We start from the raw sequence: 23,116 nt of genomic DNA, 5'->3' as shown, positions 1-23,116 counted from the left end.
GAGCAGTACCAAGATTGTCAATACAATCCTCTATTCGAGGTAACGGAAATGCATCCGGCACAGTAACAGAATTCACCTTGCGAAAATCGGTACAGAAACGGAATGAACCGTCAGCTTTAGGTACTAAAATGCACGGTGAACTCCACGGGCTATTACTCTTCTTGGCGAAACCATTTGCAACCAGATAGTTCACTTCACATTTCATGATCTCCCGTTTACCTACTGGAGAACGATACGCATGCTGTTTTATGGGAAGTGCGTTACCCACCTCAATATCATGTTGAATGACAGAGGTACCAGACGGAACATCATTAAACAAGTTAGGATAATCTTCTATTAAGTCAATCACATCCTGACGCTGGTTGCTAGATAAATAAGACAAATGAGATGGTAAAACTCTTAAAATCTCTGAATTCTTTAGAGGACCACCACTGAACATCTCCGTTGACATTTTCAACCCATCATCTACATTTTCAGCACCCATGGTACTGGACAGCAAAGATACTCGTTCCACATTTGACACCGGCTGTACCTCACTCTGAGACAAGTCAATCACTTCATCAGTCTTCACAGTTCGAGCTACATATTGTTTCAGCATATTTACATGACACAAACGTGTCTTCCGTCGTCGTTCTGGGGTATGGACTATATAATCAGTGTCACTCAGCTTGCTCTTAATTACATAAGGACCTGCAAATCGCGCAGCTAAAGCAGAACCAGGCAAAGGAAGCAACACTAGTACCTTTTCTCCAGGCGTAAAGTTACGCACCACCGCGCTCTTGTCAAAACGACACTTCATTTTCTTCTACGAAAGAGAAAGAGCTTCTTTCGCGACAGCACAAGCATTTCGCAATCGTTCACGGGTACGAGAAACGAAATCAAGCACATTATGTTTCTCAGTCACACCGGTAGAGAGAAATTCATCTTTCAGTACTTTTAAAGGACCCCTAACATTATGTCCAAAGACCAATTCCGACGGACTAAAACCAAGTGACTCTTGTCGCGCTTCACGCAGTGCATATAAAACCAAAGGGACTCCCTCATCCCACTCATTCCCTGCCTCCAGGCAATATTTTCGCAAACTGGACTTCAGCGTCTGGTGCCACCTCTCAAGTGCCCCCTGCGATTCAGGATGGTAGGCACTGGATGTGACATGTGACACGCTCAAACCTTTCAACACATTTCGGAATATTTTTGACAAGAAATTAGTTCCTTGGTCTGTTTGAACAGTTCTCGGCAATCCGAATGTTGTGAAAAATTTTATTAGAGCTTTAGTGACGCTTTTAGCAGTTATATTCCGTAACGGAATTGCTTCTGGAAACCGCGTGACGGTGCACATGATTGTTAAAATATACTGAGAACCAGATTTAGTTCGCGGCAACGGCCCAACGCAATCTACCAAGACGCGTTCAAACGGTTCTCCTACAGCCGGAATAGGTCGAAGTGGAGCAAGTGGCACAATCTGATTGGGCTTTCCTACTACTTGACATACATGACAAGACTTACAATATCGAGACACATCAGCCTTGAACCCAGGCCAAAAGAAATGCTGGAGTACCCGATGGTAAGTTTTATTTATTCCAAGGTGCCCGGACCAAGGATGATCATGTGCCAAGCTCAGAATATGCTGTCGAAATTTCGAGGGTACCACAATCTGATGAACCACGTTCCAATCATCCGAATTTTCATCATTCGATAATCGAGCATTCCAACTACGCATTAACACAGTGTTGTTCCAATAGAACTGATGGTTATACGAAGGTGACTTTTTAGTGTCAGCACTTAAGCGACATCTCTCTAACGTATGATCACTTTTCTGAGCTGCAGTAAGAACATCGCACGAAATAGGCAAAAATACATCAGGATCGGGAGAAACAGATTTTTGGATCGAACTAACCTCCACATGCTCTCTCACAGCATTTTTCTCAAAAATCTCTGCAAAGATGGACTCACCTAAATTCACTTCATTCACCTTACCGAGACTTTTCGCCTGAGCGCGTGTCGCAAATGCACTAACAGCAAAAACATTTGGGAAATGTTGTGCAAGCACATCTGGTTGTTGATCAGTAACTGGGATTTTGGTAACATGCACAACTGGCATCACTTTTCCTCCAGCAAGATCATTTCCCATGATAAAATCAATACCTTTCACAGGTAGGGAAGAACGAGCCGCTACATTAAAACATCCAGAAACTAATTCAGACGTCACCCAGACACGATGAAGAGGTACAGTGATGAAACCCATTTCTATACCCTGCACGATAGTGCTAGTATCACATTCGGAGCTTGCACAAAAAGGCAAAGTGTCAGACAGTATGAAAGACTGAGATCCTCCCGTATCACGTAAGATCTTCACAGCTTTCTTATCCTCAACACGACCAGTCAATGATACATAACCGTCAAACACGAAAGGCTGAAAACACTCATCAGGAGATCATAGTCTGTGGAGACACAATTTTTACTAAAACTGAACCGCGAGGTTGAGCTGAAAAATCCTGACGTTCATGCTTTCGTTTTAAAATTCGACACTCAGCAATAATATGTCCAACCTTGTGACAATAGCCACACTCTTTACGCATTTTCGGGCTAGATGGACTAGGCCTGACTTTAAAGTCAGAAGAATTAACTTTATTCTCTCTTTGTGAAGTGTATCCTAAATCACTCGCACGTTTTACAAACACAGGTTTATGAATGAGTGCATACTCATCTGCTAAAACAGCTGCTTGCTGCACAGTAGTAACCTTTTGTTCGTTTAAATATAAAGCAGTACGCTCAGGAACACAATTCTTAAACTCTTCAATGAGCAAAAGTTCACACAAAGATTGGTAATCCACGACTTTACACGCCTTTATCCATCGATCAAAGAGTAGACCCTTCTCACGGGCAAATTCGACATATGTCTGAGAAGCAGATTTTTTCGTTGAGCGAAAACGTTGTCGGTAATGTTCAGGTACTAACTCATAGGCACGGAGAATCGCATTTTTTACTGTCTCATATTGAACACTTTCCTCTAACGGAAGAGATGCACAAACTTCTTGTGCTTTCCCTGTTAACTTACATTGTAACATTAATGACCAGACCTCTGTTGGCCACTTCAAAGCAGATGCTATTCTCTCAAATGCCTGAAAATAAGCTTCAACCTCTTTCTCACGAAAAGGTGGAACAATTACAATATTTTTCGCTACATTAAACGAAGTCGAATGATCAAGAGAATCCGTTAACACAGGTAAAAAGTTAACTATAGGTATCGCAGGAATATTTGGCACTAATGCAGCAGCTTCGACCTCAGAAGAACTAGGTCTATCTTTGAAAGCAAATTTTTTAGATCTTTTTGGATCATCTCGACCAGACTCTAACTCTAACTGGCGCATTTTAATTTTCATCTCCGCATCAATACGGTGCAATTCAAGCTGATGCTGCAACTCATCCTTCCGTGCTTGAGCTCTGTCTTGCGTCTCAAGCTGTAAACGAGCTAATCGTACTTTTAAACGCAAACCTCCCTGATGTACAGGTGATTCTTCGGTAGAGAGGGATAAAGGTTCAAACTTAGGCAAAGAAAGAGGTGGTGGTCCTACCTTCACCCCACCACCGGCACCCGGCGTAACTGGATTGCCAGCGAGAGAACGCAGTGAGGTAGAAGAATGCAGTGGGAGTTGTTCCTCATCCATAACAGCTGCAACTGATTCTGCTGATTCAGGAACATCCTCCAATAAAGACAACACCCCATCATTAATTAAACCAGTTAACAAACAAGCTTTCAAGTCTTTCTTAAGCAATGTTTTAGAAACAGGTATTTCAAAGTGTCGAGCAATAAGGAACAAATCGTCCTTTCTACATGTTTCCAACACTGCAATGCTAGGTTGACTTACAAACTCATTTAAATCAAACGTCGCCATAATAAATTGATGAGCAAAAAAACAAACATAATAAATTAGCAGTCTACGAACGACTCCGGACCTAAACCTACCTAACCCGAGACCTAACTAAGACCTCTCTAGTCTTCAGAGGGTACCAGTTAAGAGGCAAGCCTCTCCCCCGGAGTACCTCCAAAAACAACAAACTAAAATAATAAAGAAAACAATAAATAGTAAACCGTAGTGAGAACCGGCGCTAAGCACGGCCCCCCTGGTTTACTCTACCTACCCGGAGATCGCCCAGCACCACCAACTTTATCTGCTCAAACAAAATTAAAGTAATCCGAAATCTCGACGAGCCCCCAATTTATGTTACGAACCCTTTTGTTAAAAGTGGCTACGTAAGGGTTTCACAACATAAAGAAGGACACGTGAAACACGAGTGCGCTGCGTTGACATTTATTATACTCACAAACACGTAAAAACTCACGAAACGCGTATCACAGATTAATGAACTTCAAAATAATATGAAGGTAACAAATATTAATAAGACGAACAGCAAAGTAATTTAACTAAAGAAAAAGAGAATATAAAAGAAAACAAAAGCTTGTTTGCTGGTTCTCCTCTCTCCTGCCATGCTCCGCTTCAGCGTCCTTATTATAGTAGATCAGGAACGACTCCAACGAGCCGCAGGTGTATAATGATACACAGGTGCGAACCTATTAATAAACTCAGACACATAGAAAAAAAAGAAGAGTCATGACGTCATCACAAGGAGAGGGAAACACTAGACACCAACCGTAACAATCTGCTTTGAGAATCAGAATTCTGTATTGATCAGAATACAAGATGAATGCAAAGCAGTGACCGGACTGGTTAATTATAGGCCTAACTAATAATTATCATTAATATCAACCGTATCCTGAAGATAATGTGTATGTTTTCAAAATGACCCGGAGTCTCCCGGAGGGAGATCTGTAATCTGTGATGGCCTGGATGCTTTGCCACATGCGTCGGGGGTCAGAGTTGTTCTTGAAGTGATCCTCAATCCTTAGCTTGTGGTTGTGCTAAGCCTTTTTGATGCTCCTTTTTAGGTTAGCCCTGGATGAGCTATAGGCTTGGGCATCACCTGATCTGAACGCAATGTCTCGTGCCTTCAGCAGGAGTCTGACCTTACTGTTCATCCATGGCTTCTGATTAGGGGAAGTGGTAATCCGTTTGAGGGTGGTGACACTGTTGATGTTTGAGTTTTATACAGTCCAGAACAAAGGAGGCATATGAATCAATGTCTGTGTGTGAGTCATGAGTGGCCTGAGTTGCGAACACTCTCAAGTCAGTGTTTTCAAAATGCTGCTGAAGTGCTGAGTCAGCTCCCTCTGGCCATTCTTTGACTGTCCTTACTGTTGGTTTCACATGTTTGATGAGTGCTGAATACTTGGGCAGTAGAAACAATGAGAGGTGATTTGAGTGTCCTAGATAGTGGAGGGGAGCGGCTTTGAATGAATCAGCCATATTTGTGTAAACTTGGTCTAAAATCTTTTCTCCTCTTGTGGGGCATGATACATTTTGATGAAATTTAGGCAGTACAGTCTTTAAATTCGAGTGGTTGAAGTCACCCTCAACAATGTAGGCTGCCTCGGGATGCAGAGTTTATTGTTTACTGATAGCCGAATATAGTTCTTTCATGGCAATCTTAGCATTAGCATCTGGTGGTATATAGGCTGCTGTTACTACAGTTGATGTAAACTCTCTGGGCAGATAGAAAGGTCTACACTTAACCATGAGATACTCTAGGTTAGCTGAGCAGTGACTCTCTGTGATGGTGGTGTCCTTGCACCACGTTTTGTTAACATAAATGCACAAACCCCCACCTCCTGTCTTACCGGAGTCAACCGCTGTTCTGTCGGCACGGAGAAGGCTGTGTCCAGCTAGCTCGATCGTGCTGTTGGATATTTCGCTGTTAAGCCAAGTTTCAGTGAAAGTCATGATGTTGCAGTCCATAATCATCATAGGTGTTTTAGGTGAGGGTGTGTGCAGAGTACAGTGGGTTTTATTTGGCAAAAAATAAACACAAACAAAACCAAACTGAGGCAAGGCTGGAGTAAACTCATTACATTTAAGCTTAAAAAAACAATATACAAGTACTGTGAATGTTAAGTCACAAGTGTCTTATGCTGTATGCAAATGTTTTATGCTGTAAATGTATATTTCTTTGTCTTTTTTTACTTTTTGATCATAGATTTGAGTTTTGGTACAGAAAATGGATAGATGGATTTGAGCTTGGAAACCGCTGCATTTTTAAGCTCAAAGACGTGCTAGCACTCTCCAATGGTTAAGCTACTAGTTCCATAACAGAAATGCAAAAATATGAAAATGAGGTCCTTGTTTTGTGTTTTAACTGATGCTGCGGTTGGTTGGTTGGTTGGTTGGGTTTAATCACCTTGAAATGCAATGTAAGTCGCTTTGGATAAAAGTGTCTGCCAAATGCGTAAATTTAATCATCTGCTTTGAGAATCAGAATTCTGTATTGATCAGAATACAAGATGAATGCAAAGCAGTGACCGGACTGGTTAATTATAGGCCTAACTAATAATTATCATTAATATCAACCGTATCCTGAAGATAATGTGTATGTTTTCAAAATGACCCTAAATACGTATATGATAGCCAATACCTCTCTTGTCTTTTTGTACTTTAGGCAATTATGCGTTTCACAACCAAGAAATCAATGGTGGGTTTGCTGGTGGTCTTGCCGCTCACAGCCATGCTCATTTACCACTGGAACTCCTACGCCATTACAACGATTAATGTGCTACAGGGAGACGACTCTTTAAATGTGCTACTGGAGGAAAGGACACGAATCATGGTCCGTGGAAATGACCACATCCCTTACCATATCAAAGATGGCATGTCAAAGTAAGTAGAAACTGATACACTCAAACTTTTCTGCCAGCTTTGCATAGCTACAGTACAGAATCACTTCCTGATCAGGACATATTGCAGATGTATTTTGGTGACACTGGAAAAAGGTCTTCTGTTTTCAGGCTGGAAATTTAAAACATTATTTGAAATTCACATCTCCACATTAATGGTCATAGTGGCACCTCCTCCACTTTACACTCTTTTTATTGTGCATGGAATGAATGACATGATTTGTGGTTAAACTTTAGCCCATAATTTTCAAATGTTTTTTTTATTTTTTTTATTTTTTACTTTTGACCAGGTTACTTGCTGTTAATGGGTGTGTTTGTGAAGGCGACAAACCGGGCATTAATTTTCCATTCGCTCAGCTGCTGTTCCCTAAAGTATCAGCTTCACAGCTACAAGCATCTCTCCAAGATTCAGACCTGCAAAAAGCAAAGCAATACAGAAATAAAGAGTATCGCAGTTTCAGTAAGAGGTGGTCCATCATTTCATTATATTTCAGCATTAAAAAAAAATGTCTTTGCTCATTTTGAGTACAGTTTTTGTAAAAAGATACCATTGTTTTGTATTGTTCTTTGGCTTTGTCTCTCTTTACCCACTTAAAGGGAGAGTTCACTCAAATATGAAAATTCTGTCATACTTTACTCACCCTCATGTAATTTGAAATCAGTATGACTTTCTTTCTTCTGTTCTTCTGTAGAACACAAAAGAAGGTATTTGAAGAATGTTGGGGTCCAAACTACATTGGACACCAATGAATTTCATTGTAAAGAAAAAAATATATATGTCGTTATTGTTCACTGTATTTGGAATAACATGGAGATATAATGACAGAATTTTCATTTTGTGTGAACTATTCCTTTAAGTAGGACCTTAACTGTTAAATTAATAGTGTTTCTCTATTCAGGACGCATACAGCTGCAGACTCGCTTATCTTATCTGAAGCCAACAGTCCTCTTCAGTACCCTACGCAGGGTGTGGAAGTCAGACCAACAAGGACCATTCTAATTCCTGGTAAAACACTAATGTTTTTATGATATAATATTAGACAGAAGATAAACAGAATTCTCCAGCTTGTCATAAGCTGGTTTCGCCACGTGGTTGCCATTTAGATAAAAATATTTGTTCATGTGTCATTTACAATCAGAGATGTGGACTTAAGTCAAATTTGTGTTACCATTTTGAAGACTTAGTATCTGTCTTGAGCTTAATTACCTGAGAACTTAATTTCCATTCTACTGTAAACAAAGATTTTTTTTAATTCTATTTTTTTATATACATATACATATACATATACATATACATATACATATACATATACATATACATATACATTTGTCTTGTACATAATAGCTATTTTAACACCTGCCTGGTTTGCAATAAATTAGCATCATCAAAGATTATGATCAGTAAAACTTGGAACAGTTTTTTTGCATATAAGCTATGTCTATGTGTTAAAGCACAAGACTACACATTAAGTCTGTTAATGTTCTGTTCTGTTCTGTTCTGTACAGGTTTGAGGCTGAACCAAATACACAAAGTGGACCATTATTTGGTAAGTTTATCATTCTGTTTGCTTCATAAATGGCAATTTATTAAATTAATTGTTTAGCAAAAATATATATGTAACGTATAGTTTGTTTTGGTTTCATGTTTCATGTTACAGTCATGTTTCCTGTCTTGTCATGTCATTCCCTTGCCCTCATGTGATCCTGCCATGTGCTTCTCTAGTAGGGCTAGGTAAAAAATATCGATTTCTCGATTTTAATCGATTCTCATTTTTACAAACCGATATCGATTCTTAAATCCCAAGAAACGATTAGTCATCCTGTTCTCAGTTGACGAATGAATGGCCCGACGCATAAGCGAACTAAACGGCTGCTTGGGGCCCCCTGGCCACCAGACTACTGACTATTTAAACAGAGCAGTGTAATTTGTTAGGTTGACTATTTTATTATTATATTTTATTACGGCTATAATGAACAGGCTGCAATGTCAAGATTACAATGCTGGAATATGTTGTGTGTGTGTGTGAGGCGCGGGCGCGATCGAACAGTGGAAACATAAAAACATACTACGTCATGTTCATACAAGACATCATTCCAACTGCAAAGTGTTGCAAAACGTTGGAGGATATTTTGCAAATAATTTATTTAATGTTTTGTGACATTTTGTTTTCAGAAGTTTCAAAGAGTTAGTAAAAGAGTAAAGAAAAAGTTAACTTTTTATTTAAGTATCTATTTTTTATTTTATTTTAAGTATTTATTTTGTATTAATACATAACCCCATTGTATTAATTTATAATGTAACATTATAGTGTGACATTTGTGTCAATAATCGTCAAACACATGACCTTCTCTTCCGCCTTAATAATACCAGTTACCGCGCGAGATAAACATGAATGAGCGCCTGAAAGTGTGTTAAAAGGTAGAGTACAACTTATCGAAATCCGTATCATGTCACATGGAATCGCTCAATCAGTGTTTCAACCATGGAAAGACGTCAATAAAACAGCTTTTGAACAATGTCATAACGTCACATTTACCTCAGAAAAACCATATCCGTGAACATAAACTTGTTAGTCAGCTAGAAAAATTAACTCTAGAGAGGAGCATTTTGCTAAATATATGCACCATATTACATATTCATTAGAATTTTTAATGTTCTTCAATATTTAATGCATGTTTAAATAAATCTGGCAAGTTTTTATGACAGCCACCATTTAAATGTTTATATTTCATAACTTAATTATTATAAAATAAATAAGTGTAATTTAAGTGTTTGTATACAAATCAGTTGATTTTTACCTTCAATAATAGTAGGCTAATGAAGCCTATTTCATCAAAAATATCTTAATTTGTGGACGACGTGGAATTTTGGAACGACATGAGGGTGAGTAGTTTTTGACATTTTTGGGTGAACTAACCCTTAAGCTGCAAAAAGGAAGAAAAAAAAGAACCAGAAAATTGGTCTATATAACTCACACTCTATAATTCAAGTCTCCAGATGCCATATGATTTGTGTTCAGTTTGGATGTTGATAACTTCAAAAGTTCTCACATGCCTTGTGAACAAACATCATGGCATCAGAACTGCCATATGCACCATATTTGGTAAGAAAGATAGTAATTATTTGAGAATGAATATAATGACTTACATTTGGGTCTGTTTCTCACACAAACCTATCATGTGACTCAGATGTGTTGCAATATATTACAAAAATTAGCTTGGACTACTTTTTATGAATCTTGTTAGCCCATGGTCATGGTCACATAAAGATTTGTGAAAAATGTATTCTTGATTCATGTTCCATGCATGCAGCATACACGTTTGAAATGAGGGTAAATTTACACAATTATCATTTTTGGGCTATGCATAAATGGAGATATGATTCAAAGACAGCTACATGACTGAGGGGGTGAATTTGTTCTATGATGAAAGTCATTTTGTTCAAAAGTTATTTTGACCCTATTATTCATACAATATAATTTGCAGGTAGGTCTGAATGCTACAATGGGAACATTCAATACGGCAGCGCTGGTGGATGGAGTACAAGTCAAAGGGGAAGGAGAGATGCATATTAGTTTTATGAGCAAATCTCTGTCCTCATTAAACAGGCAGCTTGAGTTTGTTACCTACACAAACACACTGTTCCATCCCAACACAGCAGACGTGGGTGAGACCCCAGAACACATTATTTTTATCTAATATGGTTATGTTCTTTAATTCAGCGATAATAAACAAATTGAACATCAGCAATTAGGTATAATGAATGAAGATGTTTGTTATACAAATCTCATTGGCTTGACTAAAAAGAAAGTTTGCCCTTAGAAACATGTTTTCTGCTCCATCTACAATTACAACAACCCCCAGCACTGAGCAAACAGCTTCATGATTGCCTTTATGACTGTACAGTGGCACTGCGTATAGAGTAGCACTGCATATAGAGAAGGATTTGGTCAAGGCAAATATCCATTATCTGGCCAGCATATGTTCCCTGTCGTCTTGTATAACAGGTTCCTGTTATTATCTTGTAATGACACAGAGGATAGAGCCATCTGTAAGGATTTATAAAATAAAATAATATAGAATTAAATAATCCAAAGTGCACAAATCAATAAATAAGGCAAGATCAGGACGTGATGCGTTTCAACAAAGAGAAATGCAAAAAACTGTCAAAACTTTAAAGAATAGACGCATAACACAGAGGAAATTAACAATGGCTGAAAACCTATATGTCTCATGTTTGAGAACTATTTGATATAAACACATTTTACTGACAGTACTTGGTAAGAAAGATCATTTGAGAGTGAATAATGACTTTGGGTCTGTTTCTCACACAAACCTATCATGTGAATTCAGAATCACAAAATTAGTTTGGGCTACTTTTTATGGATCTTGTTAGCCCATGTTCTCTAAACTGTTGAATGGAGAGGGCTGCATAAAGATTTGTAAAGAATTATTCTTAATTCTTCTTTTGTGTTCCACACAATAAAATGACCGCAAACAGTTTTGAAACGAAGGTAAATATTGACAATTTTCCTGTGATGTTGTAATGACAGAGGGTAAAGTCATCTGGGATTTATAGAGGATAATGATATTGGATTTAAAAAATAAAAAATAATAATCCAAAGCACACAATTCAGTGAACAAGGCAGGATCATCAAGAAGATACATTTCAACAAAGACAGAAAACTGCAAAACTTTAGAGATTACACATGTATATCATGTTATTGTAAATTTTCATGTAAATTTACAGACAATACATGCCATTTAGCATTTAGCTCTATATTCAGTAGTCTTTTTTGTCTTTTTAATTATATAATACTTTTCCTTTGTCTGTGACAGTACAATTTAAAGCAGGTATTTTCCTGGCCACCTTCACAATTAAGATCAGACATCCACCAATGCCTAAATTCTATAATCCTGGACCCAGAAAAGGTAAAACCGATATATTAAATAGTTATAAAGTCTTTTCAACTCCATTTATTAGAAATTTCACAATACTCATGCTTTGAAATTTTCCTTTTCACAGAATACAATGTATGCACTCTGGTCACCATTGCCACAAAAACATTTCTACGATATGATAAACTTCAGGATTTGATCAACAGCATTCGACAGTTCTACCCCACAATAACTATAGTGATAGCTGATGACACCAGGGATCCTAAACCTGTAACTGGACCCTACATCGAACATTATATCATGCCCTTTGGCAAGGTATGGATGCTATTACATATTGACTCAGCATGGGCTTTTTGAGCTCCTATGTTTCCTTCTCAGGACAAATAGATTGTTTGTCTGTCTGCTCATCATTACAGGGCTGGTTTGCTGGGCGTAATCTGGCAGTCTCTCAGGTAACAACCAAATATGTGCTTTGGGTGGATGATGACTTCATTTTCACCTCAAGCACCAAACTGGAAAAGATGGTGGATATTTTGGAGAGAACCACTTTGGACCTGGTGAGAGAGCAATTTTTGTTGCATTTTTACATGTTAGGAAGCAGGAAGTGATGAATAATGTGATTGTGAAATAATGGCAACCCAACTGTCACATAGTTGCAGTTTCTCCCTCCCAGGTATGAAGTCACAACTTTGTGATTTAGTATAAGAAACTGCTTTACAAAACCAAAGGTGATAAAAACAACAGCAACAACAAAAAAACATACTGCAAATGCATATATTTCTCATAACACAAAGCTGATGTTGTTTGGCTAGTTGTGGCAAACAAATGAGATTCAAAGATAACATAAACAAGGAATTGTAAGATGCAAAGAAGTAAGCTGGAGGCATCATGCACCTGGGCTTTGTTTCAACAAACACAAACATTCTAAATTTAAAGGTTGTTGTAGTATGTTGAGAAACATTGCTGAGAAACACATACTCAAGTGTGTTTGACTTACTGAGGGACTGTGAACTAGAAAACACATTCTTGAACGCAAAACCTGATTTTGCACAAACTTGTACAACATGTTTTTCCAAGTACTATACAACATGTTCCTCCTGGATCAACATCTTTGTTCTTCTTAGGTGAACATCTTAGATGTCAACATCTTAGGATTAAGCCAAGAGCAATAGTTTTAAGAGCAAGTTTAATTGCCGGGTGTGACTTCTCACTATAAAAAGTCAGTTCCTCCTTATAGAGAAACAATCATGTGATTTAAGAGGTACGGAACTCCTCAGTCAAGATGAATGTGAAAATGTTGAAATGGAATAGACTATTTAAAAAATCGCAAGTGCATAGGCTTTCTAGCATTAATATTAGGCTACTATAACAACATTTTAGTTAAGGACTGTCTGTTACACAGTCACATTTTAATTGGCACATTTAATACATGAACTTTCTGCACTACAAAGAATGCAGGTCTACCTGGCTAAAGGTATGATCAAAGGCTTTAGATATACAAAGACGTGTACTCATATTATTATGAATGGGAGAAAGTGAAACACGCAATATGGCAGAATAGTCCTGCCCTCTAAAGAGCCCAATAAGAAGAGAGTTACAGTAGTCAAGATGAGAGGTTATCAAAGCATGAATTATAGTTTCATTGTTTTAGTGCTTAGTGCCATATTTGCTGATATGTAAATTTGCAAGTCATCGACATAACAGCGATTAGCTGAGACCATGACTACGGATAATGTGACCAAGAGGCAACAAATAAATATTGAACAGAAGTGGTCCAAGAAAAGAGTCTTGAGGGACACCTCCATAGAATAAACAAATATTGTTCTGAAAGCTGGGCTAAATGAGTAAACACTGTTACAGCATTCTTGACATGGGTCAGAGCCTCAGTCATTTCACAGATTCATCAAACATTATTTATTCGGTCTCTCCCTCATTAGAGTGTTGGCCAATCGTCGAGCACATGCAATAATCCGCACTCTGAAGTCAGGGATGAGACATTAACAAAAGCCCGATGAATTCTCTATCACTCCCAAGAGACCCACCTGACCAAAAACCTGCTCCCCCTTTATAGCCAATTTTGGGAACTGTAAAAAGATCAGACATCTTCTTTCCCTGTGACCACTTTGGCACTGGATATCCCGCAGCAGGAGGAGTCAGGGTGATATCATTGTGTTTCAAAAGCTGTAGACGTGTGGTAACACAGTAAGAATGCCTGTTCTGGTTTCCGCAATCGCTGTAGCTGGATCTTGGTACTTGGGCTCACCCACCTTCACTGGTTTCAAACTTCAGATCAGGATCTGCTGGTTAGGTACAAAATTATGGGTTGGCTTATCTGTGGGAACAGGCAGAGTTTGTGAGACATCATCATTTATAACACTTATCAAACTGACTGTTTCCCTCACTTATGATACACAGTACAGTTCATTGATGGTCTCACACACTTTATGCTTACTCAAATGTGATAGAATAGTCCGTGATAGTGTTGTGTGAGCAAAATTAGTTTAGCTCTTCGAAAAAATCATTGACATGGCTCTGATCTTCCCATTTACATGTATTTGGGTAATCAGTGGTACCCCAGTTTCCCAATTTGTCATTTTGCTGATTTAGAGTTGGGCACTCATTGATCAGATATTCTTCGGTCACGTCGTCGCCTAATGTACGGAGTAAAATAGTACTACAAAATTCGGGCCCAGTCAGCTGCGTGTAATGAGTTTGACTGCGCAGAGTTTGTACAAATTTATGTATGGCAATGAAGAACAAATCAAATTTATGGTCTTGATCTACACAAAATATTTCTTGGTTTAAGGGCTTTATGCACTCTTTTTGGTATAAAGAGATCTCTTAAACTTTCAAAATTCATATTGCCATCGTCAACAATTTCAATTTGACAAATAATCAATACAAATTAATGTGTGTTCTAAACATCTGGAGGATTACAGGGAACCCTTAATCATCTCCCTTTTACAGGTGGATAACCTTCAATAATACAATAAATACTACGCCTACAGATATATTAGCTAGTATTTCTGCTATTTAGCGGCTTCCCTTTAGTATTAGCTGCTATTTCTAGTAATAACCCTTTTATGGTAGGTTATATTTATCAGGATAAAAACTAAATCTAAAGGTACATTTAGGGCTGTGAGATATAGCTAAAAAAATTATCACGATATGTTTCATATTGTTTCGTATCGATCATTTTTTTAGATTATTTTTATTTTTATCCACATTAAGGCAAACAACAAATTATACTAGTTTTAGCGGTCAAAAATAAAAATAAAATATAAACAGATATCATCTTTATGTCTTATATTAAGATAGAAAAGTAAGTGTTAAACACTGTAAAAAATTTCTAACCCTCCCAAATCAAAAATTTCAAGTGACCGATAACATCTAAATTTTTCAATTGGCCCAAGTGAAATTCTGTAAATTGAATTTAATCAGTTGTTGCAATAGTCTGTTACCATTGGCTCAATGAGAAATAATACATTGAACCAATTGAAAAAAAAAATTAAGTTTACCAAACCATGTTATTGGCCCAATTATAAATTTTAAATTGTAGTAGCATTCTTTTTTTGTTTTACCTAAACTAAAAATGTATATTGGTAAATTTATATTAGTAAAGCAACTTTAATGTATTGTTTATTCTCTGTTGCCCCAAAAGAAAAAGGTTTATATATATATATATATATAAATATATAAAATTATATATATCATTACATCAATTATATATTAAAGACTCAAGCCATTCTGCCACAGTTTAATACATTTTATTTACATTTTAACAATATAAATACCTTAAAATGGTAAATACAGTGAAATTGTCTGCACAGTAGAACTTAAAATCATGCATTTAAATTTAGTATTCTCATAAAAAAAAATACAAAAAAAGTACTTCAGGGTTACTTCACTCAGTGTTTAGTGTAATTTCATCTTAACTTTAGTATTCTCACAGGAGGTATTTTGAGCTCATGAAACTGCATCTTACACTTCAAATATTAAACATGTAAACACATTTGCAAATATTTATAAAGCTGCAAAATAGCATTCTCACAAAAGGTACTTCTCCCCTATAGGGTTAAGTGAAATTTTACTTAGTTTTCTAATAATTTGCTCAGAATTTGCACTCTTTTGCTGCACTCAGTTCCCATTTTCAAAAAGACCTTCTGAATGAATTCGAAGGTACATTTTAAGTCCTTGTTGTGTTCCATGTTAAGTGCGTAGAGCAAGCCAGAGAGGACAATGAACGCACTCACAAAGTCTCCCATGTTTTCCAGGACAACTTCCTCTTCAAGGACAATTGCAACATTTACCCCATTGGAAAGGGATCTTGAAGTTGAACTGTTGCTGCTCACCACTTCAATAATTCCCATTTTCGTTGCAAATTTGTGATGATCCAATGCCTCTGTACTCTGTAAAAAGTATAAAATAGTAATATTAATACTGTGTCTACAAATAGTGAATAAATCCAGAACATCTTCACTGGCCATATCCTCACTTTTTAATAATTTTTTTTTAAAAGTTCCAACTTTAAAATATATAGTATGACCTGCTGAAACCGATTTCTAAGAACTATAATTGACAGCATATACAAACCCCCCCCCTAAAAAGTCAGTAATAAGACGAGAACAAATAAACAAATCGCAAACAACATCACAAATAAATGCAATAGAATAAAGAGATATGAAATAAACAGCTTTAAGTTTTCCAGGCGGGTTCAACAGTATACTTGGGTAAGAAATACTACAGAAATCAAAGTAATCAAATGTAAAATAACACTGGTTAGTCTTCATTGTAAAAATTAAATACAGATGTATGCTTAGAATTGACCCTAACCCTAACCCAATTACAAAAGTTATTCAGTCAAGAGCAGAGAGTGATTTTCTTTGTCTTTTGCTCTTTGATTATCATGACAGACAGCGGCAGGAATATTAGGCTGCTGTCACAAGAGTTAATGCACAGCTCCAATACTGTTACATAACATGCGTTATATTTCTCATTTACATACCAAAACTGACTATTTTAACTGACTACTCGCCAAGACAGGTGTTTGACATAATTTTGTGCATATTTGACCGTTTAAGCGGAGCAAAATACTCATTTAGGGACTTGCGACTCAAAAGCTGCCTGAGAGAAGGCTAACTTTCTCTCAAATGCCCTTTGAGGGAGGTTAGTCCCATTTAAACTGCCAGCGACACACAGTGACAAAACAACATGATCCCGTTCATTTTCAATGGACAATAAATATAAAAAAATTACCAGAATAGTCTTGCAAATGGTTCCATGTTCCTTGAAATAAAAAGGAAGACCCCGAATAGCATATTATAATAAATAACAGTTTTAAATGTATAAACAAACAGACCTTTTACAATAGCATGAGTTAAATACTAGTCAGGGCTTAAAATGCTGTGCAGAATTGTGGGTATTAGTGGTGCAACAGATCACTAAACTCATGGTTCATATTATGGTTTTTGAGATTCGGATCAGCAAAAAAAAAAAGGGTGGGGGTGTTGTAACTTTGCTTTTCATTTATGAATTAAAGCCCACTTTAAGTACTTTGATACTACAGCAAAAAATCTAGCTTTTAATAATTAAACATTATTGTAAGGCAGTGGCGGATACCAGAGTGAGACCGTAAAAGAAACCCTAGTAGTGGTTCACGCTTGTGCACATACTACTGTTTTGGCGCGCAGTGTTCTGATTCGCTTATTTCCTATTTAGGCTACTTGTTGGTGGAGGCATTCCAGAATTACTGTTGGTGAAATTATAATCAGACCCTCTCAGACAACCCCCCCCCCCCCCCCCCTTCTTAAAAAAAAACTCTTCAGATCTGCACGATTCACACAAGTCACCCAAACTGACGCGAAAAAAGCGGGAGGCGCCGAAAAGCGCGCTGTTTGCAGCCCTGTGAAAAATACCCGAGGACACAGTGAGCGGCTGCAGTGAAAGTACATAGTACAATGTGTCCTAAACATGATACAAGCTTATATTAAGGTCTTCAAAATAACTGGTAAGATATTTTTAACAAGTTTTGAGCAGCTTGCCCTGTCAGATGCTCTGACAGATTCTGTTGCTGACGGACAGATAAATACTTGCGCTGTTTAATGCGTTTGAGATGTAGTGCTTTCCTCAGTACTTAACTTACATTTCACAGGTATATTCTCCATCTGTAAATGTTAGAAAGTAAAACAAATATGTCCATTTCACTGTCAGGAGAGGATGAGCTTCTGCATGTCATGATTCCTGTCTTGTGTTTCCCTCGTCTTGTGTGGACTTTAGTTATTTCCTGTTCTGTGTCATGTTTTGTAGTCCTTTGTAGTTTTTCTAGTTTATTAGTATCCCCAGGTGTTTCTAATTAGCCACACCCCCTTGTTATCTTGTTTAGCTTGTTGGTCCCTGTGTATTTATAGCCCTTGTGTTTCACTTGTTACTTTGTCAGTTGTTGTACATGTAAGGGTTGCTTCTAGTCTTGTCATGCTCGTGGTTTTGTTTCTTTTCCCCTGAAGTTCTTTATTATTTGTTCTATGTTTATTTCATTAAAAACTTGCGCTTAGATCCTTGCTTCCGCCTGCTTTCTCCGGCACATTACAGAACAACTGACCGACTATGGATCTAGCAAGTACTAGCTGGGACCCACTGAGCAAAATTTGTTCTATTTTTCAAGATGATCGCAGCATCGAAAGTTATGTGGAGGAGTTCCTTTTTTATAGTCATCTCGTTCCTGGGAACGAGGCTAGGCTGAAGGACTGTTTCTGGAGTGGACTAGAACAGGACATTAGCTTAAATTTACCAGAGGAAGACCCCAGCTGGATCCTGGTACAGTACATTGACTTTGTCCTGCAGTTTTGTGGTTCCCCCTTCACTGTAGGGGAGGTGGAGAAACTTCACGCCAGTCCAGCTGAGCCTGCACTTCACGCCAGTCCAGCCGAGCCTGCACATCATGCCATACCAGTCAAGCCTGCACTTCACGTCACGTCTGCCGAGCCTGTGTCTTCAGACAAGATGGCCGACGCCGAGCCTGTTCACGTCACGTCTGCCGAGCCTGTGTCTTCGGACAAGATGGCCGCCACAGAGCCTGTTCACGTCACGTCTGCCGAGCCTGTGTCTTTGGACAAGATGGCCACCACAGAAACTGTTCACATCGCTTCTGCTGATCCAGAGACTGTTCACGTCACTTCTGCTGATCCAGAGACTGTTCACGTCGCTTCTGCAGATCCAGAGACTGTTCACGTCGCTTCTGCTGATCCAGAGACTGTTCACGTCGCTTCTGCTGATCCAGAGACTGTTCACGTCACTTCTGCCGATCCAGAGACTGTTCACGTCACTTTTGCCGATCCAGAGCTTCACGCCATCCCAGAGTCTCCTTCACCGCTGGTCCTGCCCAGCACAAAGCCTTCACCGCTGGTCCTGCCCAGCACAAAGCCTTCACCGCTGGTCCTGCCCAGCACAAGGCCTTCACCGCTGGTCTTGCCCAGCTCAGAGCCCTCTTCGCCGCTGGTCTTGCCCAGCTCAGAGCCCTCTTCGCCGCTGGTCCTGCCCAGCTCAGAGCCCTCTTCGCCGCTGGTCCTGCCCAGCTCAGAGCCCTTTTCGCCGCTGGTCCTGCCCAGCTCAGAGCCCTCTTCGCCGCTGGTCTTGCCCAGCTCAGAGCCCTCTTCGCCGCTGGTCTTGCCCAGCTCAGAGCCCTCTTCGCCGCTGTTCCTGCCCAGCTCAGAGCCCTCTTCGCCGCTGGTCCTGCCCAGCTCAAAGCCCTCTTCTTCGCTGGTCCAGGACTCTTTACCGGGGAGCCTCCCCAATAAAATTTTGGGGGGGGGCAATACACCTCCGGACCAGCCCGATCCACCAGGACCGCCAGAGGGGTGGTCTCCTGTTCCGCCCTGGCCGCCCGAAGGGTCGTCTCCGCCCTGGCCGCCCGAAGGGTCGTCTCCGCCCTGGCCGCCCAAGGGGTCTTCACCGCCGTGGCCGCCCGAAGGGTCTTCACCGCCGTGGCCGCCCGAAGGGTCTTCACCGCCGTGGCCGCCCGAAGGATCTTCTCCGCCGTGGCCGCCTGAAGGTTCGTCTCCGCCCTGGCCGCCTGAAGGTTCGTCTCCTCCCTGGCCGCCTGGAGGTTCGTCTCCGCCCTGGCCACCTGCTCCGCCCTGGCCGCCTGCACTACCTGCTCCGCCCTGGCCGCCTGCACTGCCTGCTACGCCCTGGCCGCCTGCACTGCCTGCTACGCCCTGGCCGCCTGCACTGCCTGCTACGCCCTGGCCGCCTGCACTGCCTGCTACGCCCTGGCCGCCTGCACTGCCTGCTCCGCCCTGGTCTCCTGTTTTGCCACAGTCTCTAGGTCCTCTTCAATTCCACGGACCTGGCCCTCCATCCCTCCCCCGTTCCACCTCTGCTCCACCACCCTCCTTGACCTTTATTTATTTTGTGTGGAGCGTCTGGAATCCGCTCCTTAAAGGGGGGGCTCTGTCATGATTCCTGTCTTGTGTTTCCCTCGTCTTGTGTGGACTTTAGTTATTTCCTGTTCTGTGTCATGTTTTGTAGTCCTTTGTAGTTTTTCTAGTTTATTAGTATCCCCAGGTGTTTCTAATTAGCCACACCCCCTTGTTATCTTGTTTAGCTTGTTGGTCCCTGTGTATTTATAGCCCTTGTGTTTCACTTGTTACTTTGTCAGTTGTTGTACATGTAAGGGTTGCTTCTAGTCTTGTCATGCTCGTGGTTTTGTTTCTTTTTCCCTGAAGTTCTTTATTATTTGTTCTATGTTTATTTCATTAAAAACTTGCGCTTAGATCCTTGCTTCCGCCTGCTTTCTCCGGCACATTACAGTGCAAGTGAATCTCCGCTAAATTCAAGCTTCCGTGAATGAGTGCCGCCACGCGCATGCACGCCAAACAGAAGGAGCACAATAGAATAGTAGCGCAATAATTCTGACTAAAATATAGGCCTAGGCCTACTGCTAAAATATTTTGTTGTTGGAGACAATAAATGTGTCATGGAATTTTAAACCTACAAGTATATTTTTATGAAAGTGACCATTATAATGGGTGTAACCTTTTTGCACATAATATATTGCATAGCCTTCATTACATTCACTATATTTGTTTCCAAATCCTTCAACAGCATTGTTTGTAGCATATCATTGAGCAGGATGTGAATTATTATTATTTTATTATACATTTTTTCTTTATCCAGAAAGTACAGAGATATATCGTATATCGCCATTTATCCAAAAAATACAGAGATATGATTTTTTGGCCCAGCTCTAGTAAGCTGTAAGCTGTCACCTAAAGTCGCAAATAATTCTGGAGTTGGTTAATGTGGATCCACCAGCTGAAAATAAATTGAGGAGGGGACAGAGAGCCAGAAGACCACATTTTAAATCCTGGCCACCGGATGTGTAAAGCCAGTCATTGTTGGTGTTGTTTTTAATTAAAATAAATCTGTTAATATATAATTTGTAGTTGTGGTGCCACTTAATTTTTGGTGGGTGCTCCTAACTTTTTGCTGGTGCTCAAGTAAAAAAAGAAAAGAATTTCGAGCCCTGAGCTGAATACATTAGTGGATTACAGAAAACAAATGTGGTCCTCCTTCCTGATGTATGCACTGACATACAGTTGCAAGTTTGATATAAACCGTTGGAAAGTAGGTATATGAGGGACTTGATATCAAAACTTGCCACTAGATCTGGTTACATATCATCAGTTAATTATATCCACTGACCTACAGAATATGGCAATATGGTTGGCAAAGGTGGACTATAAGGTTATGAAATTAAATATTTAACATTACCAACCAACTAACCAAGGAGTAGCCTAACACAAAATGGCAGACATCAACTTCGTAACGTAACGTTATGCAGCCTGAATCACACTGTCACATGTTTCAGCGGTCTCATGGCGCCTCAATAAAGAAACTTAACACAAATTACATATCATAAGAGCTAACAGTATTAGACACAAATAAGGAATGAACAAATATGCAATAACAACTCTTGTTAAATACTCACTGTGAAAGTCTTAACGTTAGTGGTTCCGTTTTCTTCACGAAGTTAAATGAGTCAGACCCTACCGATGCTACATTGAGAGAGAAAAAAAGTTATAACAGAAACGATACCTATGTCTCATACATTTAATAGAATCATAATAAAGTTCGATAAAATGATTATGTTATGTAAAATTATACTGTGTCCTAAAGTAAAACATTCGGAGAATCGTTCTATCGGTTTTATGATGAAATTGAGACCTGTCCAGCACTCAAATTAACGTACACAAAGACTTAATAACTACAGAGTTCAGTACTAATACTCACCATAACTTAAATGATGGAAATTCTGTCTGGAAAATTGGAAATTCCGTTCTGTCGTCGTCCTTCAGCATCGACTCCTCAGCGTGCTCCCGCTCAATACATTTGAATCCACAATACCAACGGTACGGTTTCTCTTAGGCGCATGCGTAAGCTTTTTTTTTTTTTTCCAAAGCTTATTTGGCAAACACAGATTTTTCACTTCTACTTGATGGATTGGCTGAACACAATTTCATATGTTCAGTGAATATATTTTTTTAATTTTAGCTTCAGACCTTAAGCTAAAATTACCACAATGCATCTTTTTGTTTGGGGATAATTAGTTGGAATCTAATAGATCTTGCAGCAATGTTATTACTTCTGTGGCGAATTCAAATGCTTTCTTTACTGGATCTCTTAGCGCTGTGTAGTAACAGTGTCACTTGATCAAGATAGGCTCGCGCTGCACTGGCATTGGTCCAAACTGATAAATGGTCCGTGAAGCACAAAATAATGAGTAGCGGAGTTTCGTTCCGCTTTCATTACATTTGCCATTTGATGTTGGGCAACGTTGTTGTGGTCGCGCCAGTTTTAATGAAAATAGAGCGCTATATCAAACTTTTTTTTATATCGTTACCGACAATGGTGTACCGTCGATAAATACTGATGCCGTTTTATTGCCCAGCCCTAGGTACATTACTGCTATTTCAATTAATAACCCTTTTCATGGTTGATTTATTCTTTAAAAATCACAGGAAGATTGCTTACCTGTGATGCGATGGAGCAGATTGTCAATTTCAGCTAATCAGATGTTTTAGGGAATTAATTTTCAGCTGCAATTGCCCGCATTCTCCACCAGGCTGTTAAAAAGTACATTCTATATAGAATGAATGTGTGTAGTAGGCTATTATATTATTTATATTTATATATTATATGAATTGTTATTTGGACGTACTACATCCGTCATGTTGTCATTATGTGACCTACCAGCGTCAGTTGCGTCTCTTCACCTCCATTAATAAATCCTTGTTTCCATTGAATACGCACTTCAGAATCTCGCCAGAGGTAGTAGGTCATCCAGGCCAGGGACTTTACGCCTATAGGCCTACTGTTTTTCGAATACTGTGTATTCTGAAATACTACTCTGTTGGCGTACAGTTTTTTACA

At 39.2% G+C, this 23,116-nt stretch overlaps 1 protein-coding gene across 2 annotated transcripts in view; it reads left to right on the top strand.

Annotated features, from left to right (window-relative positions):
- b4galnt1a (beta-1,4-N-acetyl-galactosaminyl transferase 1a) overlaps positions 1 to 23,116 on the top strand; it is a 42,908-nt gene that overhangs the window by 14,529 nt on the left and 5,263 nt on the right. For both annotated transcript variants that reach the window (XM_079849055.1, XM_079849056.1), the window contains exons 2-9: positions 6,553 to 6,770; positions 7,078 to 7,254; positions 7,687 to 7,793; positions 8,294 to 8,334; positions 10,274 to 10,454; positions 11,627 to 11,719; positions 11,814 to 12,001; positions 12,103 to 12,243. In XM_079849055.1, coding sequence (XP_079705181.1) covers positions 6,559 to 6,770; positions 7,078 to 7,254; positions 7,687 to 7,793; positions 8,294 to 8,334; positions 10,274 to 10,454; positions 11,627 to 11,719; positions 11,814 to 12,001; positions 12,103 to 12,243 — 1,140 coding nt within the window. In that variant the 5' untranslated portion in view covers positions 6,553 to 6,558. The remainder of the gene's footprint in view (positions 1 to 6,552; positions 6,771 to 7,077; positions 7,255 to 7,686; positions 7,794 to 8,293; positions 8,335 to 10,273; positions 10,455 to 11,626; positions 11,720 to 11,813; positions 12,002 to 12,102; positions 12,244 to 23,116) is intronic.

The sequence above is a fragment of the Squalius cephalus genome (assembly GCF_949319135.1).
Source record: "Squalius cephalus genome assembly, chromosome: 18".
Lineage (NCBI taxonomy): Eukaryota > Metazoa > Chordata > Actinopteri > Cypriniformes > Leuciscidae > Squalius > Squalius cephalus.
Note: the sequence above shows the minus strand (reverse complement) of the source record. Positions and strands in the feature narration are given on the sequence as shown.